This window comes from Notamacropus eugenii, chromosome 6, assembly GCF_028372415.1.
Source record: "Notamacropus eugenii isolate mMacEug1 chromosome 6, mMacEug1.pri_v2, whole genome shotgun sequence".
Taxonomy (NCBI): domain Eukaryota; kingdom Metazoa; phylum Chordata; class Mammalia; order Diprotodontia; family Macropodidae; genus Notamacropus; species Notamacropus eugenii.
In genome coordinates this window covers 297,598,616-297,623,427 of record NC_092877.1, presented here as the reverse complement: position 1 = coordinate 297,623,427, position 24,812 = coordinate 297,598,616, and the positions used below count along the sequence as shown (strand labels likewise).

At 37.0% G+C, this 24,812-nt stretch overlaps 1 protein-coding gene across 4 annotated transcripts in view; it reads right to left on the bottom strand.

Annotated features, from left to right (window-relative positions):
• STRADB (STE20 related adaptor beta) overlaps positions 1-24,812 on the bottom strand; it is a 60,405-nt gene that overhangs the window by 23,730 nt on the left and 11,863 nt on the right. For 3 of the 4 annotated variants that reach the window (XR_011968833.1, XM_072617286.1, XM_072617284.1), the window contains exons 2-7: positions 19,653-19,764; positions 18,210-18,290; positions 6,931-7,033; positions 5,322-5,443; positions 4,754-4,862; positions 3,864-3,987 (exon numbers count right to left, since the gene is read on the bottom strand). Coding sequence is in view for 3 of the 4 variants with exons in the window: in XM_072617286.1 (XP_072473387.1) it covers positions 3,864-3,987; positions 4,754-4,862; positions 5,322-5,443; positions 6,931-7,033; positions 18,210-18,290; positions 19,653-19,664 (551 nt within the window). In the remaining variant the exon portion in view is untranslated. Of the gene's footprint in view, positions 1-3,863; positions 3,988-4,753; positions 4,863-5,321; positions 5,444-6,930; positions 7,034-12,426; positions 12,477-18,209; positions 18,291-19,652; positions 19,765-24,812 lie in introns of all 4 variants that reach the window. The other variant, XM_072617287.1, reaches the window with a different exon arrangement.

Here is a 24,812-nt window from a genome sequence, read left to right as displayed (position 1 = left end):
GTGTGTGTGTGTATGTAGGTATATATGTGTATGTATGTGTATATCATATATGTGTAGGTATGTATATGTACATGGGTATGTGTGTGTATGTGCATATATATGTATATATACATATATATATACATACATACATAAACAGAGGGGACAGGGTGAGCTGAATATGAAGGAAGAATACCTAAAAAAAATAGAATTTACTGCTGAATGGAATGTACTAGGAATAAGAGAAAGGGAGAGGTAGAATGTAGCAAATTGTCTCACATAGGAGAGGGAAGAAAGAGCTTTTACAATGGAGGGGAAGAGGGGGGAGATGAAAGGAAATAATTGAGCCTCACTCTCATGGGATTTGGCTTAAGCAAGAAATAACACACACTCAATTGGATATGGAACTCTATTTTACCCTGCAGGAAGGCAAGGGGGAGGGGATAGCAGAGAGAAGATAATAGAAGGGACAGAAAATTGGGAGAAAGGATAATCAGAAGCAAACACTATTGTGAGAAGACAGGCCAAGGGAGAGAATGGAATAAATGAAGGGCAGGATAGGACAGAGGGAAATGTGGTTAGTCTTTTACAACATAACTATTATGGAAGTGCTTTGCATTGTTACACATGTATGACCTATATTGAATTGCTTGTTTTCTCAATGAGGTGGGGAGGGAGGAAGAGAATATGGAACTCAAAGCTTTAAGAAAGAATGTTAAAAATCGTTTAGCATCCAACTGGAAATTAAGCTATACAGGCAATGGAGTATAGAAATCTATTTTGCCCTACAGGAAAATAGAGGGGAAAGGGGATGGAAGAAGGGTAGGTAATAGAAGGGAGGACAGACTGCAGGAAGGGGTGGATGGGGTGGGGAGAGAGGGGAAGAAAATTCTGAATTCAAATTCTTGTGGAAATAAATGTTAAGAACTGAAAAATAAATTATATATTTCAAAATAAATAAATAAAAGTCTGTGGGTTGGCGAGTTCTACAGACACCCACATTGCCTTCTTCTTTTACTTCCTCATGGGAATTATTTCTTTTTATGTCTTCAGAATTTCATTCTTGGGAGTTTTCTATCTTTCCTGGGCTGACTTCTCTGACAGAATTAAGTTCATGTGATCTTATCTTAATATTCCTTTGAAAATCTTTGCAATTCACTCTGCCAAAATCTAGGGTATATTGTAGTATTCCAGGCATGGTGGGGATAGCTAGTAAAAAGACCTGAAGTCAGGAGATGGAATGTGTTGTTCAAGGAATAGCCAGGAGGCCAGTGTCACTGGATTGCATAGTATATGGAAAAGGTAAGGTGTAAAAAGGCTGAAAAGATGTCCATGGGAGGGGGTTGGGGGGAAGAGAGGTAGGGGACAGAGGCATGATATAAAAGGCTTTGAACACATAGAGAGACGCTGGAGTTTACTGACTGCTTACTATTCCCAGTAACCAAAGATGTAGTTTGTCTGGGGATGTTGACTTGAATTCATCTAAAGCAGCAAGATACTTTCTCCTCCTTCTCATTCAACTTGCATTTAAAATCTCTTTAATCAGTTTAAAAAAATAATAATAATTCTCCAGTCTGAAAGACATTCTCAATGATAGAGAAAACAGAAGGAAAATAGGAATTGAGTAGTTCTGTCTTCTTCCTCTTATCTGTTATCAACATCTCATTCACTCCTAAGAATTGATCTTCCTCCTTTTCATGGCTCTTAGCATTCATTGTCAGATTCCTATTGGCATTAGCTTTTATTCTCTTGGTGTGGTCTAAGACTTTTATTCTTTTATGGCAGTCCTCAGTTATATTTGGGCTTTTATATTTTATCCACGTCTTTTTAAAAATCTAAGTTGGTTGATGTAAAACTATATTGGTAGTTTCTCCTTTCCTTGAGCTTCAGAACCACTCGTGTTTCATCAAAGTATTGTTCTTGAAAATGGGTCACCCATCTTGAGCCTTCTGGTACAGAATTTAGGCTAGCAGAACCTTTTATTCTTTTACCCAACTCTCTCAAATCTGTTCTCAAAATCTAGACTTAATTTCAGACCAGCAGTTCCTTTAACTGCTCTTGCTGTCTTTTGAAGAAAAAATGATCTACTCCCCTCAAAAAGAATTTTTCAACTGTTCTGCCTTTAGAAGAACATTCCCACAGATATCTGGACAATTCAAGTCCCCCATCAATATTACAATATAAATCAGCTCTTCACGAGAGCTTTGCGATCTGCTCCCAGAATGTATCACCTATTTCCTCCTTTTAGCAAAGCAGAACACACAGAATACATTACAATTCTTTGTTTCTCTTTCCATTGATCTTTTTCAAAAATTCTCCATCATGTTTGTTCATTCTAGTCTGTAGATTTCCTCACAGTACTGTATTGTTTTCATATACAATATTATTTCTTATCTAATGTAGCAGAATTGTATAATTTTACACTGATCCAACTCCTTTATTTTACAGAAATCAGGCCCAGTGACATCTAGTAGAATATACATTTCTTTTTATCTCTGGAGCATGGTGACTTTACATATAGTTGGCACTTTGCTGAATTGAATTACATGCTATCTATATTTCATGATACCAAAGTTATACAGGTATGATTAAAGAAGAATCAGAATCTGAATATGGATCTTCAGAATTTCAGTGAATCAAACCATTATGCTTCATATCTATTGTTTTTTTTAATTCAAGGATAAACTTCCTACTGCAATATTCCATTCCTGAGTCACATGCCACCAAGTCTCACTGATACCTAGGATGTTAAATTTACATCTGGTAGTAAGGTCTCTAGTTTCTATATAGACATCTCAGGCCATGAGTATTACTAATGCCCTATTGCCATTTTTCTATAGCATATCTGTTGATCTCTGTAGCTGGCTTAGAAGATGGATTTGGATAGTTTTATTTCACTCTCACTTTGCATTGTAATTTACAGCCCTCTTGAACAGATCTCCATTGAGAAAGAGAAGCAATGATTACCATAAACAGTTGTGAAACATATTAAACAAAAAATTCAATTCACTGGAGCACACACTCTTTCCTGGACATTCTAGTTAATGAACAGAGGGTTTCTGTTGTTATTGTTGTTGCTTTTTATTTAAAAGAAAAGCATAGAGACTTTATTCTTTGTTTTTTCAGTTCCAATTTTTCTCCTTTCTCCTCTGCCCTCCCCATCAAATAAGAAGGCAAGAAAAACAAAACCTATTAAAATATGTATAGTCATACAAAAAAAATTTCTGTATTACTCAAATCTTCCCTACTCTGCTCCTCTATCCCCAAAATAAAAGCAAGAAAAAAATGATTCAGTCTGTACTCTGAGTCCATCACTTCTCTATCTGGAAGTAAATAACATATTTCATCATGAGTTCTTTGGAACTGTGGTAAGTCACTGTGTTGATCAGAATTATTAAGTTTTTCAAAGCTAATTATCCTTACAATATCGCTATTATTATGTAAACTGCTCTTCTGGCTTTGCTCACTTCATTTTGGATCAGTCCATACAGGCTTTCCCAGGATTTTCTGAAACCATCTCCTTCATCATTTCTTACAGAACAACAGAATTCCATCACATTCATATACCATAACTTTTTCAGTCATTCCCCAAATGATAAGCATCCCTTCAGTTTGCATTCTTTGCCATTAAAAGACAGCTGCTATAAATTTTTTTTATTATAAAGATACTTTTGATCTCCTTGGGGGAGAGCCCTAATAGCATAGTTTTTAGTGTCATCCAAATAGCAATACATTGATCATCCATTGCAATTTTGGATCCCTCCCCCTTTTCCCATTTACCTGATCTCCTGCCCCTCCTTTCTATTCTCATTTTCTCCATCCAAAAGGCTTTACTAGTGGTTTATCTCCTAAGTTTTCTGTAAAATACAAATGAGTAAAAATACCTGTGAATACAGCCATTTTGGTGCAGATAGTTTAACCCTCTCACTGCTCCGAAGAGAATGTTTCCTATTAAAGTTTCACTCATTCCTTCAGGAAAGTGAGTCCTCAAGAGTTGACTTGCAGAACCTGAAAGAACCCCCCCAAACCTTTATTTAGATAAACATTTGAAAGGTAAGCATATATCAGTCATAAAAAGTTTCCCTATTCTTTAAGGCCCAGATATTCTTAATCAAAGAAAAATTACCCTTAATACTCTCTAAATGGAATCTTCTTTTGTTACTGATATATAGCTACCCTGCTGGATGAGCAGGAAAACGATCAGCATTATTGGAAAATGGCTACAATTCTTTTGTCCAGAGTTAATATATAACTGTGGCCTCTCCCTTAAAGAAAAACCTCTACAGTTTCTGACTAAGTTTCAACCTAATTTTCACTGAAGACCACATCAGCATTCTTGTTCAATGGACAAAACCCCAACAGCCAACTATATATCCAGAAGTAGTATGACTAAAAAAAAATTATGATTACAAAATAGTACATGCTAAATTGCAAATCAGGCAGCTAGGTGATGCAGTGGTCGAGAGCTGGGCTGTAAGTTAGGAAGACTCATCTTCCTGAATTCAAATCTGGTCTCAGACATTTACTAGCTGTGAGTTAACTCTGTTTGCTTCAGTTCCCTCATCTATAAAATGAGATGAAGAAAGAAATAGCAAACCATTTCAGTATCTTTGCCAAGAAAACTCAAAATGAGGTCACAAAGAATCAGATACAACAGAAAAATGTTTGAACAGCAACAAAAAATCACAAATACAAAATGTTTCTCATTCTCACATAATTAAAAAATTGAGTGTAAGTAATGAGATCTCTTGTTCCCTCATCTTACTATCCTTACCATAAGCCATAAATGGAGAGATGACCCAAAGCCAGCTGCCAGCTGTGAACACTGTCCAGTATGTTGTAATGTTTGGGTGCCGGAAAAAGTGGGAGACTGTCACTTCATTCTAAGAAATTCAACAATAACAATGAAAAAGATATAGAGAATTTAAAATTTGGAAAGTTTACTATTAATAATACTATAAAAAAAGATCCCATTCCCACACTATTAAAATTTACTGATTCAGAATGCAATTTTGCTGAACTAGTAAGAAACTCTCCATTTTTGGTTTCTGTTATTCTTTTATGTGTAAATTTGTACTTGTACCTAGTGTGAGTACAGGAATAAAGGAAACCTGGACTCAGGTCCTTTTTCTGATACACACTGGCTATGTGAGCTTGGGCAAGTTAACTAATTACTCAGTGTCTAGACTAGAAGCTGCAGAACCAAAGTAGTTGGGACTTCCCTCAGTGGGAATTCCCAAAACTAAAGAAAATACCTACCGCATCCACCAACAAATTTTACTTATAATAATCTCTTCAGACAGACAGTATAAGTGTACCAGCTTTAAAATTTGGTGTTTTACCTGCAAAGCTTCCAAATGTTCTTCAGAGCAATTTTCCAGGTCTGTAATTTTTATAGTCACTAATGTTCCACTGGGAGTATGCCGTGCGAGGTAGACTGAAGTTAAATTGTCAAATCCTTTTCCTGTAACCATATATAATAACTGGTGTTTTAATTCATTTAATTAAAACATTATAAAGTATTCTCTAAAGTCCTTTGGGACAGCTAGGTGGCACAGTAGATAGAGTACTGGACATCTTCCTGAGTTCAAATGTGGCCTCAGACACTTACTAGCTATGTGACCCTGGGCAAGTCATTTAACCCCATTTGCCTCAGTTTCCTCATCTCCAAAATGAACTACAGAGGGAAATGGCAAATCAATCCTGTATCCTTGCCAAGAAAACCCCAAATGGGTTCATGAAGAGTCAGACACGACTGAAATAACACAGCAAAAAGTCCATTTCTTTTAAAACTCATTTTCCTGATCATATGACCTCATCTAAAACTGCTCAGATCTACTTCACCCGATAACAAAGTAAAAATGTTGCTGTGGATTCTACAGTCAAATTCAATTAACATATGATTCAAAACAAGAAATTTTTTCTAATTTCTTACTGATTTATCAAATAATGCTAGGGTTCTGAGAAGAGTTATCTTCATTGTAGAGGTGGGAGACAACAGTTGTGAAATATTAAATACACTCTCAGATGAGATCATAGTGTTGTTTTTGCTGAACTATTTTTTAAACATTATTAAAAGGGAGGGCTCATTGGGTAAGGAGAAGAGGGAGGGTATATTTGGAAATGATTGTGATACAAAAATAAAATATGCTGAATACAATCTCTGTCATGAAAAGTTATTTCTTAGATAACTTTTCCTAAAAGTGTAAAATATATTTTCTTCTATTTTTTGGAAGAAGGGAAAGGGTTTAACCCAAATCTGTGTTTTCATTGGTATGAGGAGATCCCCTCTACCACTTGCAAAATGGCAACTACCCTACAATTTATAACGTTAAAGTTGCCTGGGACACTGAGAGGTTGAAGTAACTTGACCATTGTCACCCTGTCAATATGTGGACTTCAATGAGACCTAGGATCTCCCTGGCTTTGGGGCTAGCCCTCTATTCATTATGCCACAGTTGGATTTAAAACCCTTTAAAATATGGCTCCTACCTTTTCAAACTTATTTTATACTATTTCCTTTCATATAATCTATGCTCTAGCCAAGACACACTACTCTGTTCTTTGAAAACATTGCATACTGTTCCTTACAATTAGCAATGCCCTCCCCCCACAACTCTACCAGTAGAAATTATATCCACTTATAAGTTCCAGCTTAAAATGCTACATTTTCCATGAAGTCTTACACGGCACCCTCTGCCTTTGAATTCTGATAGCACTTTTTAACCTCTCATATTTTTACTTGGATGTCTTACTGTACATGTTTAGTCATTAACACATCCTCATTAGACTGCTGAGTGTCTGAATACTAAGGTATGGCGTTTTCATCTTTGTGTTCCTCTAGGCATGAAGTATAATGACTAATGTATAGCAGGCACTTAATAAATTTTCCGTAACTTCACTGTATTGTAACAACAGTATGATAAATTCACTGAGATTGAGAATTATTACCTATTTCTACTTGGAGTTCATAATGAGAAACATTAGAAGTGCATAATGGCATTTCATTGCCTCCAGGAGAGGAAGGCACCCAAGAGAAGGTTGGCTCATCTACCTAAACAAAAAAGATTTTAAAAAAATGATAAATTGACTTGATTCATTATTTATGTCATTGAGATGTATTAAAGCACACACTTGATTATATAAGACATGAAGAATTTGGCTTCAAAGTAAAAGCCCTCTAAGTGTATTATGAAAGGGAGGAGAGGTATCAACTTACTACAAATCATTAACTATCAACAAAGGTTTGAACGTTAACAAATTAGAAAGGAACAGTTCTTTTCAATTAACAAAAGAGTTTCCAAGGGAAGCCAAGACCCTTCAATTAACAGCAGATGATGCAGACTTCAGAGAAACTGCTATGGAGGCCTGCCAGCTACATGGTATGTCTATGCTCCTTCTTTAGAGCTTGAGGCAGGCCTTTCTGTGTTATAAATCATTAAAAAGGACAAAGATTTTAGATAGGAAGAATAAATCATTAAATCAAAATGACAGTCTAAGGAAGTAATGGGAACTGAAAGTCAAGAGGCAGGACTATGGTAATGACCTTGTGGAGAAAGAGGAGAAGGAACTTTGTACTTTTTGAGCTATACAACAGATTTGAAGCACTTTCCACGAAGGATAATTAGATACATTCTGATGAAGCACCCCTATGCAAAACACCACTGAGGAAGGAGGTATTGAAGTTATCTGTATATAAAAGGAATCCTCTTGGTGCCACTAGGAGAAAGAGACCAGTGGTCAAGGCTGGTTGTTGGCTCCCTTTTGAGGGGAGAAGATGACATGAATAACCAGAAAAGATGCTGTCTCCTTTGAATTTATATACAGTAGGTATATAAAGTATCAGCCAAGAGTAAACAAACTCACCATTCCCACCCACATGTATGAATTCAAATCAGAATGAATAACTGTAAGGAAAATCATGAAGATTTTAATGTTTGGAATAGGAAACAGACTACATCAGTAAAAGATACTTTCTAATCTTCTTCCCAAAGGTCAGGATTCAATTCGCAAGTATTTACTAAGTGTCAGTCTTCTCCAGAAATAATGATGAAATAACTAACATGGAAACATGTTTAGTATGATTGTACATGTATAGCCTATATCAGACTGCTTGCCATCTTGGCAGGGAGAAAAAATTTGAAACTCAAAATCTTATAAAAGTGAATGCTGAAAACTATGTTTATATGTAATTGGAAAAAATAAAATACTATTAAGTGGGGGGGGGGGGAGAAGAAATAATGATAAAGAAGAGAACTTGAGTTCAATACAAAGGACATGTCCAGGCACTGTTATAAGAAGTTTGGGGGGAGGGGGGAAACAGAGGAAAGATAGCAAAGTAAAAGCAGGAACTTGAGCTCTCTCCCAGACCCCTCTAAATACTAGTAAAAATGAAATCTAGAGCAGCAGAACCCACCAAATTACAGAGTGAAACAAATCTCCAGCCCAAGACAACCTGGAAGGGCGACAGGAAGGGGCTACTGCACCAGGCTGAGAGCAGAGTACAGGTAAGTGTGGACCTGAGCCAGCAGGCCACAGGGGACTGAATCATTGGCAGCTGTGGAGGTTTCCAGACTTCTCAACCCCAAAATGCCGAGGACAGCTTGGAAGGTCAGTAGAAAAAGCCTGTCAGACCTGTGTGAGAGAGGAGTTGGGTCGGGCCACAGGCCCAGGATGGCAGAGGGGGTGGTGACTACAGCAGCTGTAGTAGCAGCAACGGCTGTTTCTGGAGCTTTAGGTCCACAGATTGTGGGGGAATTAAGTGGTTGATCAGAGGGGGACTGCAGAGATCTCTTTGTTGGTACTAAGGCAGGATTCTCTTGCTTTGCCCTGCCCAGGTCTCAGTCCTGGGTGGCAGTCTTGGGGCAAAGAAGAATGCTGGCAAGGTGGAGCTTGTGGGAGTGGTGAAGAGGAAAACCTTCTCACAGTTCCAAGGCAGAATAGTATTTGAGGTCACTCACAGACCAGAACACAGACCAGAAGAGGAGTAAACACTTCTCCCTTGATGATACAACCGTTTTGAAAGAGCTGAAAATTTGCAGGTCCCTAGAATTATCTCTGAAAACAGCGGCACAAAACTTCTGAAGCTTGGGACAGTATACCACTGACCCCACCCCTACTGGAAACAAGGAACTACCTTGACAAAAAGCTCAAAAGCCAAGTAATTGGCTGGGGAAATGAGCAAACAGTGGGGGAACAGACTATAGAATCTTACTTTGGTTACAAGGAAGATAAAAACAAGCAACCAGAAGAAGACAACAAAGTCAAAACTCCTACATCGAAAGCCATCAAGAAAAATATGAATTGATCTCAGACGATGGAAGAGCTCAAAAAGGATTTTGAAAATCAAGTAAGAGAAGTAGAGCAAAAATTGGGAAGATAAAAATGAGAGTGATGCAAGAAAATCATGAAAAATAAGTCAACTGCTTGCTAAAGAAGACCCAAAAAAATGCTGAAGAAAACACACTGAAAAAATAAACCAGCCCAAATGGCAAAAGAAATCCAAAAAGCCAATGAGGAGAAGAACCCCTTAGAAAGCAGAATTGGTCAGATGGAAAAGGAGATCTAAAAGCTCACTGAAGAAAATAATTCCTTAAAGATTAGAATGGAGCAGATGGAAGCTAATGACTTTATGAAAAATCAAAATCTTGGGGAAGTGGATGTTGAAAACTAAACATAAATTAATTAATAAAAAAAAAAGTTTTGGGGAAGGTGAGATCATTTTTCCCTGGCAGAAGGAAAGGGTCAGAGGATGCTTCAGGGAGGAGAAAGGTGAAAAGGAAAAGGTATCTAACATACCTCAAAGGAAAAGGGAAGTTTCAGCAGACTGAAATGGGGAAGGAATTCATTCCTTGTAAAACATCAGAATAAAGACACCGAGTAAAGACACAGAGATGGGAGTAAAGACACAAAGATGGGAGAGGGCAGGATGGAAAATAATCCAATTTGGCTAGAATGTAGAATACATGAGGAGCTGTTATAGTATGAGATAAGATAGCTAGATTGAAACCAGACTGTTGAGGATTGGGATGCCAGAATCAGGAGTTTATATTTGACATGCAATAATAAGCCATTAAAGGTTTCTGAATAAAGAAGCAGCATGACAAGGGCACTACATTATGAAGAACTACACAGATCTTACGTGCAAGATGAACTAGAAAGAGGACAGACCAAAGGAAAGAAGATTAATTGAAAGGATATTGCAATAGTATAGGTGAAAGAAGATAAAGGCCTGACCTACAGTTGTGGAGAGGAAGGGATGAACTAAGAGACGTTGCAATGACAACGACATTAATTGGATGTGTGTTTGGGAGGTGAGGGGAACTGAATAAGAAAGTAAAGTCAAAAATGATTATAAGGTTGGGTAATTAGAGGGATGCTATAAACAGAACTAGAGAAGTTAAAGGAATGGACAGGTTGAAGGGCTAAGATAATGAATTCAATTTTGTAGAAATTCAGTTTGAGACATCAGTGGAATGTCAAGGTGGAGCTCTCTAACAGGCAATTGAAAATATTGGCCCCTATATCAGATTGCTTGCCTGTTATAGGGAGGGAAAAAAATTGGAACTCAAAATTTTATAAAAAAAAAAAAAAGGATGTTGAAAACTGTCTTTACATGTAATTGGAAAAAATGAAATACTTTTTACAAACAAACCAAAAAAAACCCCCAAAACCTCAAAACATTAACAAAGGATAAAAAGGAAAAAGAAAATATGGGTCTAGACCTCTGAGGAGAGGGTAGGGGTAGAGAGAGATTTTGGAGTCATTTGTAGAGTCATCAGTATATCCAATGAAGCCATCAGATTGGAAAAGAGTATTAATGGAGCAAGTGGTGGATCCCATATTTAAGGGGTTAGAGGAGGATGAGGAGCAGTCAGAGGTAGAAAAAGAACTATGAGAGCACACTGTCATGGAATCCAAGGGAGAAAAAGCTATCAAGTAAAAGCATGGATTCATATACCTCAGAGAGGTCAAGAAAGATGAATAAAGAGAGAAGATTTTGAGAAGGTAGTTACTCAGCTCTGAATATTTTTTCAAAAATAATGGAGTAAAAACAATTCACATCTATGTAGTATTCTAAAGTTTATAAGGTATTTTTCTTACAATTACCTTATGAGGTAGGTAAAAAGATTAGTGAAGTAAAGAGATGGTCACATAGGTAGTGCTGAAGACCTGGAGATTGTTTTTCTTTTTTTTTCTTTATTCTTTTTTTTTTTTTTGGAGATTGTTTTTCTTAGAAGATGACTTGGAATAAAAAAAGATAAGATCTTAACAAGGGATATATATACATCTTAGGAAGGAATGAAAAATGTGTTAGTAGATTTGTTTCCCTGCTTTAGAGGATTTAAATGTTATATTTGGGGGGTGAAAATTGGGAGGAAGAGCAGTGGGAGTCAGGTGATGGGAAAAAATACCCAGTTAAAATGAAAAACTCATAAAAATTGTGCACTAAATGTCAAATTGAATGGAAGACAAAAGATGAGGCAGAAAGAGCAAGGCAGGAAAAATTCAAAATTCTCAGGTGAAAAAGGAAAGAAATGGGTTGAGAACAAATCCATCACCTCAAACACACAAAACATATGGATAGCAACAAAGAAATTTCATATTTTATATTTCATATTTTAGCACAAGAAATTAGTCTTGTAGGTATCACTGACACTTGGTAGGAGAGTCATGGTCACATGACAATGGAAGTCAATCTTCAAAAGAAAATAGAAGGGAAATAGTAGCATTCACTGTGTTATGAAAGTACATGCATATATACAAAGACACAAGCCTGGACTTCTGGAAAATAGAATGTGATATAATAAGAAAGCAGCACTCCTTAATTACCTTCTCAAAAACATCACTGGACATGCAAAAAAAAAAATACTGGGAGAAAAAACTATACATTCAAAGAAATTAATGAGCAACAAAAAAAGACCTGGCACAATGAAAAAATATTATGACCTAAAGAGGGGGCAAAACACAAGAAGAAAAACATATTTCAGCACCATCAACAGAAGGAAAAAACCCCAGAAGTTTCTTGTCAAAAAAAATCAAACTGAAAAATTAAAGGAAGAAATTCAATTAAGGAAAAAAAATCAGAGTTAAGAAGAAACTGACTACAAATAAGAAATATTAGGAGAGAATGATTACTAAATTCAAGTTTAGAAATATTCATGAAAAACATAAAATAGTGTCAATGAAACAAAATTATTTCACAATAGGACAATGTGGTAGAACTTCTGAGGAAATAATGTATGAAAGGAAATAGGCAGATTAGGGAAAATCTTTTGGTTTCTGAATGAATGATATAGACTAGACTCCTAGTTAGATTTTGATTTTCCTGTACATTCAGGCACTTACTCAAGAAAATGGTTATGTTTTTAAGGCAACTATCTTATCAAATATCCGTTGTTTCTCAAAATTTTCTTGTGCGTATGGAGCCCCTCTGATATTTATTACCTGTGTGCTTGGAGAAGTTACTTAATCTCCCTGGGCCTCAGTTTCTTCATCTGTAAAAAGAGAAAGTTGGAATAGATGGCTTCTAACAGCTGGTCCAGATCTACATTTATGATCCTATGGTACTAAAAAGAAATATATGCCCAAAATATTCTATATCTAGGAAAAAAATAGAATCTATGAATGTGAATAATAAGAAATATGTACAATACAGCCAGGAAGGAAAGTTTAATAATTATCAGACTTTCCTAAAATCACTGTGAATAAAAGAATTTGACCACCATGTTTCAGAAAACTGAACAAGAAAAAATGTCAGAAATATTGAAAAAATGGGACAAATTATAAACTGAGAGTAGTCGTAGTTTACTCCAACAGAAATGAGTCTCAAATTCAGAGAGACATCACTGCTATGACTAAAATGACAAGATAGTTTTTATAAGTAGATAATTTGAACAATTAATCATTTGAATTATACAATATCTTTCTACAAAAATGAGAAATTACACAAGCTAGATTACGATTCACTGAAAGTTGAAACAAAGGATTTCATGTCCAGAAAATCTATGTAATGGTTTCTTTTATTTGTATAGCACCTTTGAGGGAAGGTGAACTTTTACCTCACCTACATTTCCCTTCCCTTCTCCTACAACGCAGTATTTTCAAAGACAAAATGTAACCACCTAAGAATTCACATAATTTTCAACAGTCGTTGAGGGCAGAGCAAACCTTAAGACAGCTTAAGATACATAGAGACATTAAGAGGACAGCGCTACTTCTTTATCACGAAGTTAAATACTAAATTCAATGGGTTCTTTTCAGCTATAAATAGTTATTTTCTTTTTGATTAAACAGTTATTTTCTCATTGCAGTTATCAAAGGATGATAAAAAGCAGCCTCAGTTTCCTTATCGTTAAAAAGATTATGATAATTGCGAGTAATGTATATAACAGAAAGAACAACAAAAAAATCTACTTCAAAGGGCAGCTGGGGGTGCCACAATGTATAGAGCATTGGATTTGGTGTAAGGAAGACCTGAGGTGAAATCTGGCCTCAGATGCTAGCTGTGTGACCCTAGGCAAGTCACTTAACCTCTGTTTGCCTCAGTTTCCTTATCTATAAAATGGGGATAATGATAGCACCTATCATCCAGAGTTGTTGTGAGAATCAAAAGAGATAATAATTATAAAGAGCTTAGTACAGTAAGTGCTAGATAAACGTTAGCTATTATTATAGTAAGGATCAAATGAGATAAAACATAAGTGCTTCTTAAACTTTTAAGACTTACAGAAATGTTAGCTAACACTGCCTATAGAAAACACACTTCGTGTAGAGATATATACACTTAAGGTAAGAGAATGAACTGAAATTCACTATATTGCAGCTGGCTTCAGAAAGTCTGGTATTAAGATGCTACTATACAAAGCTGAACTCAAATTAGACAGCATTAAGAGAATTATCACAATTAAGGATACTATGATGATGAGACAGTTATTAAACACCTATGTACCTAATACCATAACACTTAAACTTACAATTGAAAAATCAAATGGGTTTCAAAGGATATTTTGCAGAAAATCAATAGCTGGGGGAAATTTCAACATTTCAATAAAGAAATGATGATAAATTGAACAAAAAGGTTAGTGAGAAAGTTACAAACTTAAAGAAAATTTTGTTTTAATTTATATAGCTATAGTAAAAAAAAAAAACCCCACAAAACTCATTACTTTTTCCCCAAAACTCTGTCCTCTTCCAAACTTCCCTATTTCTGTCAACTCATCCTTCCAGTCTCCTAGCTTTATAACTTGGCTTATCCTGAGCTCTGCATGCTCCTTCATCCATCCAATCAGTAAATGAATCCTTTATGTCCAGAACAGCTTTCAAATTCAACTAACCCTTCTCACTTTACTTTAGGACAGGCCAGCAGGACCCGCGAAGCCCACAGGCTACTTATGGCCTGCCAAAGGATTTCGGGTGACCTGAGAAAAATGTAGAGGAAATGTGGCATTTTTCGCAGGCTGCCTGAAATCCTTTGGTGGTCTGTAGAATGCAGGGTGTACAGGCCTGCTTTAGGCCCTCATTATACCCCAACTAGATTAATTACAACAGTCTCCTAATTGATCGTCCTCCTTCAAGTCTCTCACCACTCACATCAATCCTACACACTGCTCTGTAAGTAATTTTCCTTCCATAAAAATCTGAGCATGTGATTCCCCTATTCAACCAAGTTCAATTTCTTTCTAGTACCTGTAGGATAAAATATGACCTCCTTTGTTTGGCCCTTAAAGCTCTATTAAACCTAGCTCCACCCTATCTTTCTAGGTTCAAGAAATATTGGTCTCCCTCCTACACTTTATGATCCAGCTAAACTGATACACACTGATAAAAGAAGAGGTTCTCTTCTCTATTCCTTAACACTCATCACTCCACAAGCTTGGAATGGACTCCCTCCTCTACCTCATCAAATCCCTCTCTTCCTTTAAAATAAAGGTCAAGCACCATCTTTTGCATGAAACATTTCCTAAGCACTCCATTGCTAGTGTTCTCCCTCTTAAGCATGCTGCATTTAACTATTCTGTATATATTTCTTTTCTTAATTTTATATTTATGCTGTACATATTTTTATTTTTCTCTTCCATTAGAATGTAAGCACCAATAACAAGTCGGACAATAAACATTTATTAAGTGCCTATTCTGTGCTACAAACTGTGCTAAATATTAGGGATACAAAGAAAAGTAAGACAGTCCCTACTCTCATGGAATTCACAATTTAGCAGAGAAAGACAATGCATAAAAAGAAGCTGAGGGGGAGTGGCAGTGGGGAGAGTACCTGGGGACAGAAAGAAACCCTATAGCAAGGTGGGAAATGAGGTGGTTGTCCAGGATACCCACCTGAAACAGGTAACACTTATTTCTAACTCTTTAGAAGCCACTGTTTTTCACATTTCACTGATGCCCTCCATTCTACCTCTTGGGAATGGCTAACCAAATATAGAACATGAGCACAAAGATGAGTTTATTCATGGTAACTGATGCAATGTGAAATAAGCATAATCAGGAAAGCAATACACACAATGGCTAAAATAATGCAAATGCAAAAAACACCAGTAAAAAGTCCTGAATGCTGCAAAATTACAATGATCACACTGTCCCCAAAAGATAAATATGAGAAAGCAATTCCTCACATTCTTGCAGGGGTGAGTAATTATGAGTGTGGAATATTGCAAATAATGCCAGGCATTTTTGATGCTGATTAATTTCTCTGAAGTGTATTTTCCCCTCTTTTTTTTAAAAAAATTCTACTATAGAGGCAGCTGAAGGTGATCCCTTTACTCCTCATTAATTGGTTTTCTATCCCACTCATTACAGTGACTGCTCCACACCTTCTTGTCTCTCCTCAAGCCTTCCATGGCAATCCTCCACCATCCTATCACCTGAGGATCTCACCTTACACATCACTAAAAACATTTAGGTTATCCACCGAGAGTTCCTTCTTTTTTCCCTTCATATTTCATTATCTCTGCCATCATCCTTCCACCATCTCCTCCTTCACTGCAGCCTTTGGTGAAGCAGCAGCCCTCCTTTGTGCCATGGTCAACCCCTCCAAATGTTCTCCATTCCATTCGCACCTATGCCCATCTTCCTCTGGACCTATGACTTCATTAGCGTATAGACCTCTTGGTGAGGAAATACCTTCTCTCAATATAAGTTATGCAACTTCTTATCTTAAAGAGTTCCACGGGGACACTGAGATATTAAATTACTTGCCCAGGGCAACAAAGTCAGTATGTTTACACGAAAGGCCTTGAACCCAGGTTTTCCTGGCTATGAGATGAGTCTTCTATTCACTAAATCAGTTACCTCTCTTATTGCTCAAGGCTGGCAAAGGGCATTCCTTACAATCATTGCATATTGTGAAAAGAACATGAGATTTAAATGAAGAGAACCTTGATTTGCATCCTGACTCTACCGCTTGGTACTTGGATGATCTGGAGCAAGCCATCCAAACTCTCTGGATCTCAGCTGCTCATCTGAAAAATGAGGGAACTGAGAACCATTCCACCTAGAAATCTAGGATCTTGTGAAGTAGAGAGTATCAGTATACAGCCTCTGGTGGGAGAACCATTGCTTCCTCTCCATCTCCCACCCCATCCCACCCTATCCCCAGCTAATCTGTTGTCCTTGGAAGCCTCTAATACATTGGTTGTCCTAAGATCCAGGAACTTTGAGGGATCTCTGTAATGGATATGAGTCCCTTTTGGCTCAGGCTCTCTACTGCCTTTGTCTCTCTGAGTCTCTCCAGATCTTTTAAGATTCTGAGGCTGGAGATTGGGTCCCTAGGGGCTAGAGTAATACACGCTTAGTGCCAGTTCCTTAGCTTCATCTCAGATTGGCAGTGGAGAGGAATACCCACAAGATACTCACATGTGGAGCAAGCACTTGATTAATACCATTGATTCCCTAAGTCACCAAGTTTCTGATAGACAAAAGTAGCCTCCAGGACCCTAAGATTTAAGACATCTGAGATATAAATATTCTACATTGTGCTCTACTTCTAAAATTCTGCACCAGGTGACGTTGTTGGGGATTGAGGAAAAAAGCCTTCCTAGATCACTCAGTGGATCAGGTCTTTACGATTCTATTCCATTAGGGATATCAAAGTCTTCCCACACATTCCACTCCTCTTATACTGTCTCTTCTTATAATTTCAGATCCTCTAAAGATCAAGTGTAAAAGCTCTTAGAATATAAACTTTGGTCATGGACCAAATAATGACATTGATTGATTGATGGGTTATGTCTATTATCTTGATTTTAGAAAGGTACTTGAAAACTTTCATGATATCCTTTTCGAAAAGAAACCTGTAGTGAACAAAAATCTTATCAGGAGTATTTATAGCTAATTGAATCCACAGCTAAACTGACAGAAGTGAGCCATATGGAAAGGACAATACAGTTGTCATCAGATAACAAAAACCAATTTTATACTTAAATCTCAACTCCTTCCCAACCCACTCCATGAAAATAGATTATATGCTTCAAAACTATACAGTGTTATTTTTAAGGTCCAAGTTATAGGTCTGCAATTGAAAAGAGACACTGATAAATATTGTTCTTATAAAAGATGTAAGGTAACATTTCATCAAACACAAATTGGGTAGTGTCAGGGCTATTTTAAGCATTGGATGCTGCTTCCTGCTCTATAATAACTCACATAAACAAGGCATACCATACATCGTCCTGTAAGAGAGTCTAATGATGTTGTAAGTGTAAAGAAGATTGTATCTGCTTATACCTTTCTGAGTTTGGCTTTGCAGATGGAAACAAAAAGTTCAACTGTTTGAAATATAACGTAGTTCTAGTTAGAGCTGAGAAAGAAGCTGTGATCATGCTTCACATTTAATAACAGTTTGCACTGGACAGAGCAGAAGGAACTTGCCACATAAGATGCTATATAAATCTAAAGGCAATAATAAAAATGGAAGGGGTGGGATCCAGTTTTGCAGTAAGTTATATTGTAAATTATCCTAAAGTAGGACACATACTAATAAAGCTTTATTACATTATCTCACAAACAATGAAAAAAACAAGACAAGCAAGCCATGGAGAGAAGAAAAGACCTATGTAATAAAATTCATTCTGATAGTGAAAAAGGTATTTGTGTGATATTTTTCATTACATAGATAAATTTGTAGATTAAAGATTAAAGAAAGAAAGCGTAGAAATACTTTTAAATCCAAACATATGAATAATTCATTTTAATAATAAAGTACAAATAATTATTCCTACCAAGTATTGATGGATGCTGGTTTCAGACTGTTTTTCAGGTCTGATTGATTCTATTTGTGTCCGTGAGGTACAGAAACAATCCTTAAAAAAACAGAATTACATTAATAAACATTGAGGTGGAACAGTAAAGGAATAGCATGACTGCAACAAACCTGCTGGCTAGACGAAAAGCAAGAAGAGGGCAACTTGTAGTGTAGGTTAGGCCTTAAGACACTGGGAAATTAAATACAAGCCTCAAAATGAAGGTACAAAGTGGAACTAGGTAAGCAAAAGACACTGCCAATATTCTGACTAGGCCTTAAGCCTTCTCTTGTCTTCTCTGGACTATGTGGCCCTGTGTTCTATTTTATATCTCTTTTATCATCACCTTTTATGCTACTCCATTCACAACGGCTCTATTTGAGTTGGATAGCTAGATATTTTTCTACTTATTATGCGCAGGTAGTTTTTTCTTGAGTTTACTATCTTATACTTTTGAGTTTACTATCTTATACTCGGAGGGTTTTTTAAGTTTCTTTTTCTTTGAGTTTACTATCTTATACTTACCTATACAATCTCCTTTTTCTCTTGAATCATTTCTGCTTCTAAAGATTATAATCACAATAACCAATATTTATATAGCAGTGTCAGATTTTTCCTTACAATAACTCTGGGAGGTAGGTATTATTATTATCTCCCTTTTACAGATGAGTAAACTGAGATAGGCAGAGGTTAAATAACCTGCCCTGCATCACACAGCTAGTAAGAATCAGAGGTGACATCTGGATTCAGATCTTCCTAGCTCCAAGTCCTGCACTCCATATGTTGCATCACTGCCTCTCAGCTAGGTACAAACCCTTATAGGTACTTTCTAACAAAGTACATTTTAAATTATTTTAGTAGAAGTTCTCTAATTTACTTTCTCCTGCAATTTATGCTTTTTTCTCTCGGAGATTCATAAATTCTCTTTCATTACTTAAGACTTCACTGGAACTATGGAAAGGGGGGCTCTTTGATTGGTTGGTTTTTTTCCAAAAGGATCTGCTCACTATCCTGCTTCCTTCATCCTAGACTCAATTTACTTTTCTCTTGCTGCATGATATACCTCATAAGAATCTCTTATTAATTTAAATGATCACAGATTCTGAATATGTGATTTCCAATCTATGGCAAGCTGAAGATGGAAGAAAGGATTTGATTAATGTATCAACTAGTACAAAGAAAATTGTATGTATTTAATGGTGGCATTAGTATCATATTCTTAATATGTTTAAGAACATGGTTTTCAAACATTTTGACAGCAGCTATTTCTATTCCAAAATTAATGTCATAATTTTAAATGAGTCTTATCTACTCTAAATCTACTTATCTAAAGGGTCTAATAGGTACCTCTATTTGATAAATCAATGATTAGTTAGGACTACGAAAGGCACAAAATAAAATCCAAAGTAAATCAAAGCTTACCAGAAGAGACATTGAATCACTTTAGTTCACAGAAAATAACATAAATCCATCTAATTTGTAGTTAAAAATTTCAATTTTTTCTTCATTTTCTTTCACAGGAAGCAGAACTCTCCTGTTATAAAACAAAGAAATTATGTTTGCATTTATATTTTATACAATTATGTAACAATATATAACACTTACTGGTTGTGTGACCTGGGCAAGTCATTTAACTTATCATGGCCTCAGTTTCTCATCTGTAAAATGACAGGGTTGAATTTGATGTTCTCTATGGTCCCTTCCACTTCTAAATCTATCATCCTATGATTCTGTGTGACAGAAAGTCATGAGCACAATTGTTATTTTATTTCTCAGCAGTCAAGAAAAGTTTTCAGTTATCCAAATTCCTATCTTCCTGGCATTTTCTGACAGATACTTGAGAAAACTATGTAGTGGTTTGCCATTTCCTTCTTCAGTTCATTTTACAGATGAGGAAATGAGGCAAATGGGTTAAGTCACTTGCCCAGGGTCACACAGTTAGTAAGTTTCTGAAGCCAGATCTGACCTCAGGAAGATGACTCTAGGCCTAGCATTCTATCCACTGTACCACCTAGCTGCCCTTCCCAAAATTAATAAATTCCTAAAACAAAAAACTGCATGACTTCCACATCAAGGATGTATAAGATAAAATACCTGTCCTCTGATCCAAAGAGAACCAGAAAAAAAAAACATCTCTAGATTCAGGTTATGAAAATAAGAGTATACACATTCTACCTCTGACACCACGGCAGGTTTCTTTCTACCTACTAACATGATCTCCACCATTGCTTCTTAGTTATTCCATTCTCAGAAATCCTCAAAAAAGGCTGAAGGCACTTGTGATATCTATGTAAAATGAGAAGGAAAAAAGTTTTCCACAAAGAAACATTGATAACGGCAGTTTCCAAAACTGTCCTTGAGACTCGATTTCCTTATTTGTAAAATGGGGAGGAGGGATGGACCAGATGGCTTTCTTTATCAAAGGCATTTGTTCTGTGAAGTTTAGATTCAGTCAAAGGGCCACACTTGAAGACCTAGAGGGCCACATACGTCCTGGAGTCTGCAGGTTTCCCATTCCTGATCAAGAGCTACAATCATCATGAATAAGTGCCCAGAATATAGTAGGTACTTAATATTTGCTTCCCTAGACAGAAACACAGTCTTTGTGAACCAGAGAATTCAAGTCCTGTAGAGGACCTTAAAAATAATTCAATGTATCTCCTTTAGATGACAGATGACTATACTGGGAGGTCCAGGGAGGCTGAGAGTTCATCCAGTCTCATACATTAATCCAGCAGTGGAGCTGATAGTCAAATTGAAGTCTTCTGACTTTGTGCCCAGAGGCTTTCTACCACACTTTACAGCCTCATGTTGGCAAAGTTTGATCTAAAAAGCCATTTTAGATCTTAAAGGGCTACTGATCTATCAGTAATGTTATGAATAAATACTCGTACAGAAATATAACACACATACATACATGCATATACACACACACAGCACCAAGGGAACAACAGTCCCAATTATCATGGAAGCACTAGCACTTAAGAGTTAATCTTTCAAAATAAAAGTTGAAACATATGGTCTGACAATTTTTCCTCAACTGATCTGCTTTGTTATTGCTCTCCACATCCTGTGAAAGGACTTTATGCTACAAAGTTCATGGCCAGTCACAGAATCACAGAAGGAAGGCAGGCAACTCAGAGACAAGGTCCAGCCTAAATGAAGACTGGGAATTCCCTGAGCCATCACTAGAAGAAGTCTTCCAGCTACTTCTCACGGGTCTCACAAGAGAGGGCTGAAACCCACACCCACCCAAGGCAATTAGGATATTCCCTCAATTCCTACCCATTGCCTGTAGTGTTGCCTTCTGAGACCAAGTTGTTTGTTGTTCAGCTGTACCTGTGTGACACCTTAGTGGCATATTCTTGGCAAAGATACTGGAGTGGTTTACAATTCCCTTCTCCAGCTCATTTTACAGATGAGGAACAGGGTGAAGTAACTTGCCCAGGGTTACACATTAGTATGTGTTTGAGGCCAGATTTGGATTCAGAAAGAGGAGTCTTCCTGACTCCAGGCTTGGTGTTTTATCCATTTTGATCCCTAGCTGCCCTCTGAGGCCAAGCAAAAAAAGTTTAAAGCTTCTTTCCCATAATAAATAACTTAAATAACTGAAGACAGCTTTCATATCTCTCTCAAATCTTTCCTTCTTCAAATACAGTCTGTCCTAGGACCTCAAAAACATGCCCCACCCCAGCATTTCAGTTCCTTTTTGATGACTAGTTTCCTCCCATTAGAATACAAGTTTCTTGAGGGCAGGGCCTGTTTTTCTTTTTTTCCATGTGTATTTGTGCTCCTAGCACTCAGCAAAATGCCTGGCAGATAGTAAGCAATTAACAAATGTTTTATCTATCTAAACATTCTTTATATGGTATAATCTCAATACCTTCCTTAGCCTGCTCACCTTCCCCGGGGCCATTCTCCAGCTTATCAATATTCTTAATAAAAAGGGGCTGCCCAGCACTGAACTAGCTATTAAGCTGTAGTCTGCCTACAGTGCGACTATCATTTCCATCATTCTGGACACTGTGTATATATCTCACTTAATGGAGCCTAAGACTGTATTTTTTTTTTTTTTTGGCCATACTACATTATTGGCTCATACTGAATTTGCAGTTTATTAAAATCTCCAATCCAATCCAAGAAACATTTATTAAGCACCTACTATGTACAAAGCACTTCACTAAGTGCTGGGGGTACAAATACACACAATTAGATAGTCCCTACCCTCAAACAATCAGTAAACATTTATTAAATACTTACTATGTGCTAATACCTGTGTTAATCTCTGGAGATACAAAGAAAAAGTAAAAACTTTCTCTGCCCTAAAGGAGTTTCCAACCTCTTCATCAATTAGTACATTCTAGACACAGAGTAGAGAGAAGTGGGCCTTCAAGGGGGAGGTGGCAGCAGCTTGGGGCACTAGGAGAAGCTATATATTCTTGACTCTCCAGATTTTCTTCTTAACCCTGGAAGATCATTCTGCCCCTGGACTTCTCCCAGTGGAAGTACTCTCCACTTCTGTAGCCTCTGTATAATTGCCCAACTCCTCCTACAATCTTAATTTTAGGGAGGTTGTCCCCTCTTCTTCCTCTCCCTACCCCTAAGCATATCTTCATTTCTCTACAGGCTGCTCTTCTGACTCTGGATTTTCCATACCATTCCCCTATCCATCATTCCCCACCCCATTTTTCCCCACACACACACATCCAGCTTCCCTTTCAGCTTTCTTTTATGTATTTAGTATTCCCTCAGAGTTCCTGGGGCAGGGATTGTCTTTCTTTCTGCTTGCACTTTCATTCTCAGCGCTTGGTACAATGTGTGACACATGGTAAATGTTTAATGAAAGCTTCCTGACTTGGATTTAAAAAGGCTCCTGTAAGAGGTGTAGCTCAAGCTGTAAGTCAGGGATTCTATGGGGCAGAGGTTTGGTGGGAGAACAAGTCAGGCATGGGGACAGCCAATGAGAAGGCATGGAGACAGTAACGAGAGCATCATGCGAGAAAAACAGGAAACAACTTACATTCTACTGTGTTTGTTCCCTACTGCTATAAAAGCATGCCTCTCTGACTTGTTATAAGACTGAACTTTTGAGAGCACAGAACTGTACGTTCATGCCTACTGAATTTCAGCCATGCAGATTCAACCCCATGTTTTAGCCTGTCAAGGTCTTTTTAGATCCCATCATTTGTTAGCCATTTCTCTCAGCTCTGTGTCACCTGCAAATATTGATTTAAAAAATGTTAATCAGCACAGAGACAAGTACTTAGGATAAAGCATGAAAAAAGGAAATTAACACCTGGGCTACTGAGATTCTGATTAAGAGATACTTCTAATAGTCTAGGCAGTTTTCCACTCCTGCCATCTTACTGCTTGGAGCAAGTTGCCTTCTCCCTTCTCCCTCAACCCCCAGCTAAAATCAAATCAATATTGCCATTATTACCTAAAAAGGGTAAGTCAACCCTGAACCCCTAGGGGTCTAATCACTACCCTACCCTCAACTTTCTAAACTAAAATTCCTCTCCCAGAGCATCACTCCCACATATCTATTGTCTCCTCTATAAGGACAGAAACTGTTTCATTTTTGTATTTATAATTCCAGTGTTTAGCACAATGCCTGACACCTACTGTTTAATAAATGATTTTTCATTTGTACTGTCAGCTGGGTCACACGAGAATAATCTCAGTGCCTTCTCCACTAATGTTACTTTTTGCTAGTCTATATTCATCTTATATATTCTTCTTTATATACATTTTGTCCTCTAGTTAGGAAGTAAGCTCATAGCAGACAGGAATTGCTTTTTCCTTTTCTTTGTAGCCTCTCTTTATAAAAAGGCAGCATGGAGTAGTAGAGTAGATACAGAGTCAATCTTAGAACCAGGAAGATCTTGGTTTGAGCCTTGCTTTTGACACATACTGGCTGTGACTCTGGAATTAAATTCTCAGTATTCCAGGACAATTCTAAGACTGTACGTTACAAAGAAAGTGCCAGCTTACATTGGTAGAGTTTCTTCATTCAGGGAGTTCCCTATACCAAAGAAATCTAGTTCCTATCCTTTGTATCACCAGAATTTAACACGACTGGCATACAGAATGAGCTTAATAAATGCTTGATAACTGATTGCCTAAGCCATTCTTATACACCTACCTTTCAAACTACCCAAATGATGCCAGCCATGAGTACTAATAAAATTTTCACATATGAGTAGTAAACAATTTGACCTTATTGAGCCCCTTATAATTGGTCTTTAATGTTTATCTTATATTTCTGCTGGATCTTATATGTTGAATTCTCCAGTAAGTTCTGCTATTTTAGTCACAAATATCCAAAGGTCTTTTAATTCATAAAATATCCATTTTTTTAATTAAGGATTATATTTAACTATGCTGGATTTGTTACCCTTGATCGTAACCCCAGCTCTTTCGCTCTACAAAATATAGTATTCCAAGATGTAATGGGCCTTCAATGTAGCGGCTGCTAGGTCTTATGTAATCCTTACTGTATCTCCATGATATTTAATTATCCTGCTTCCTGTGGTCCCTCCAGTGGCTACAAACTACAGCTGTCTTCTCTGCCTTGGAACT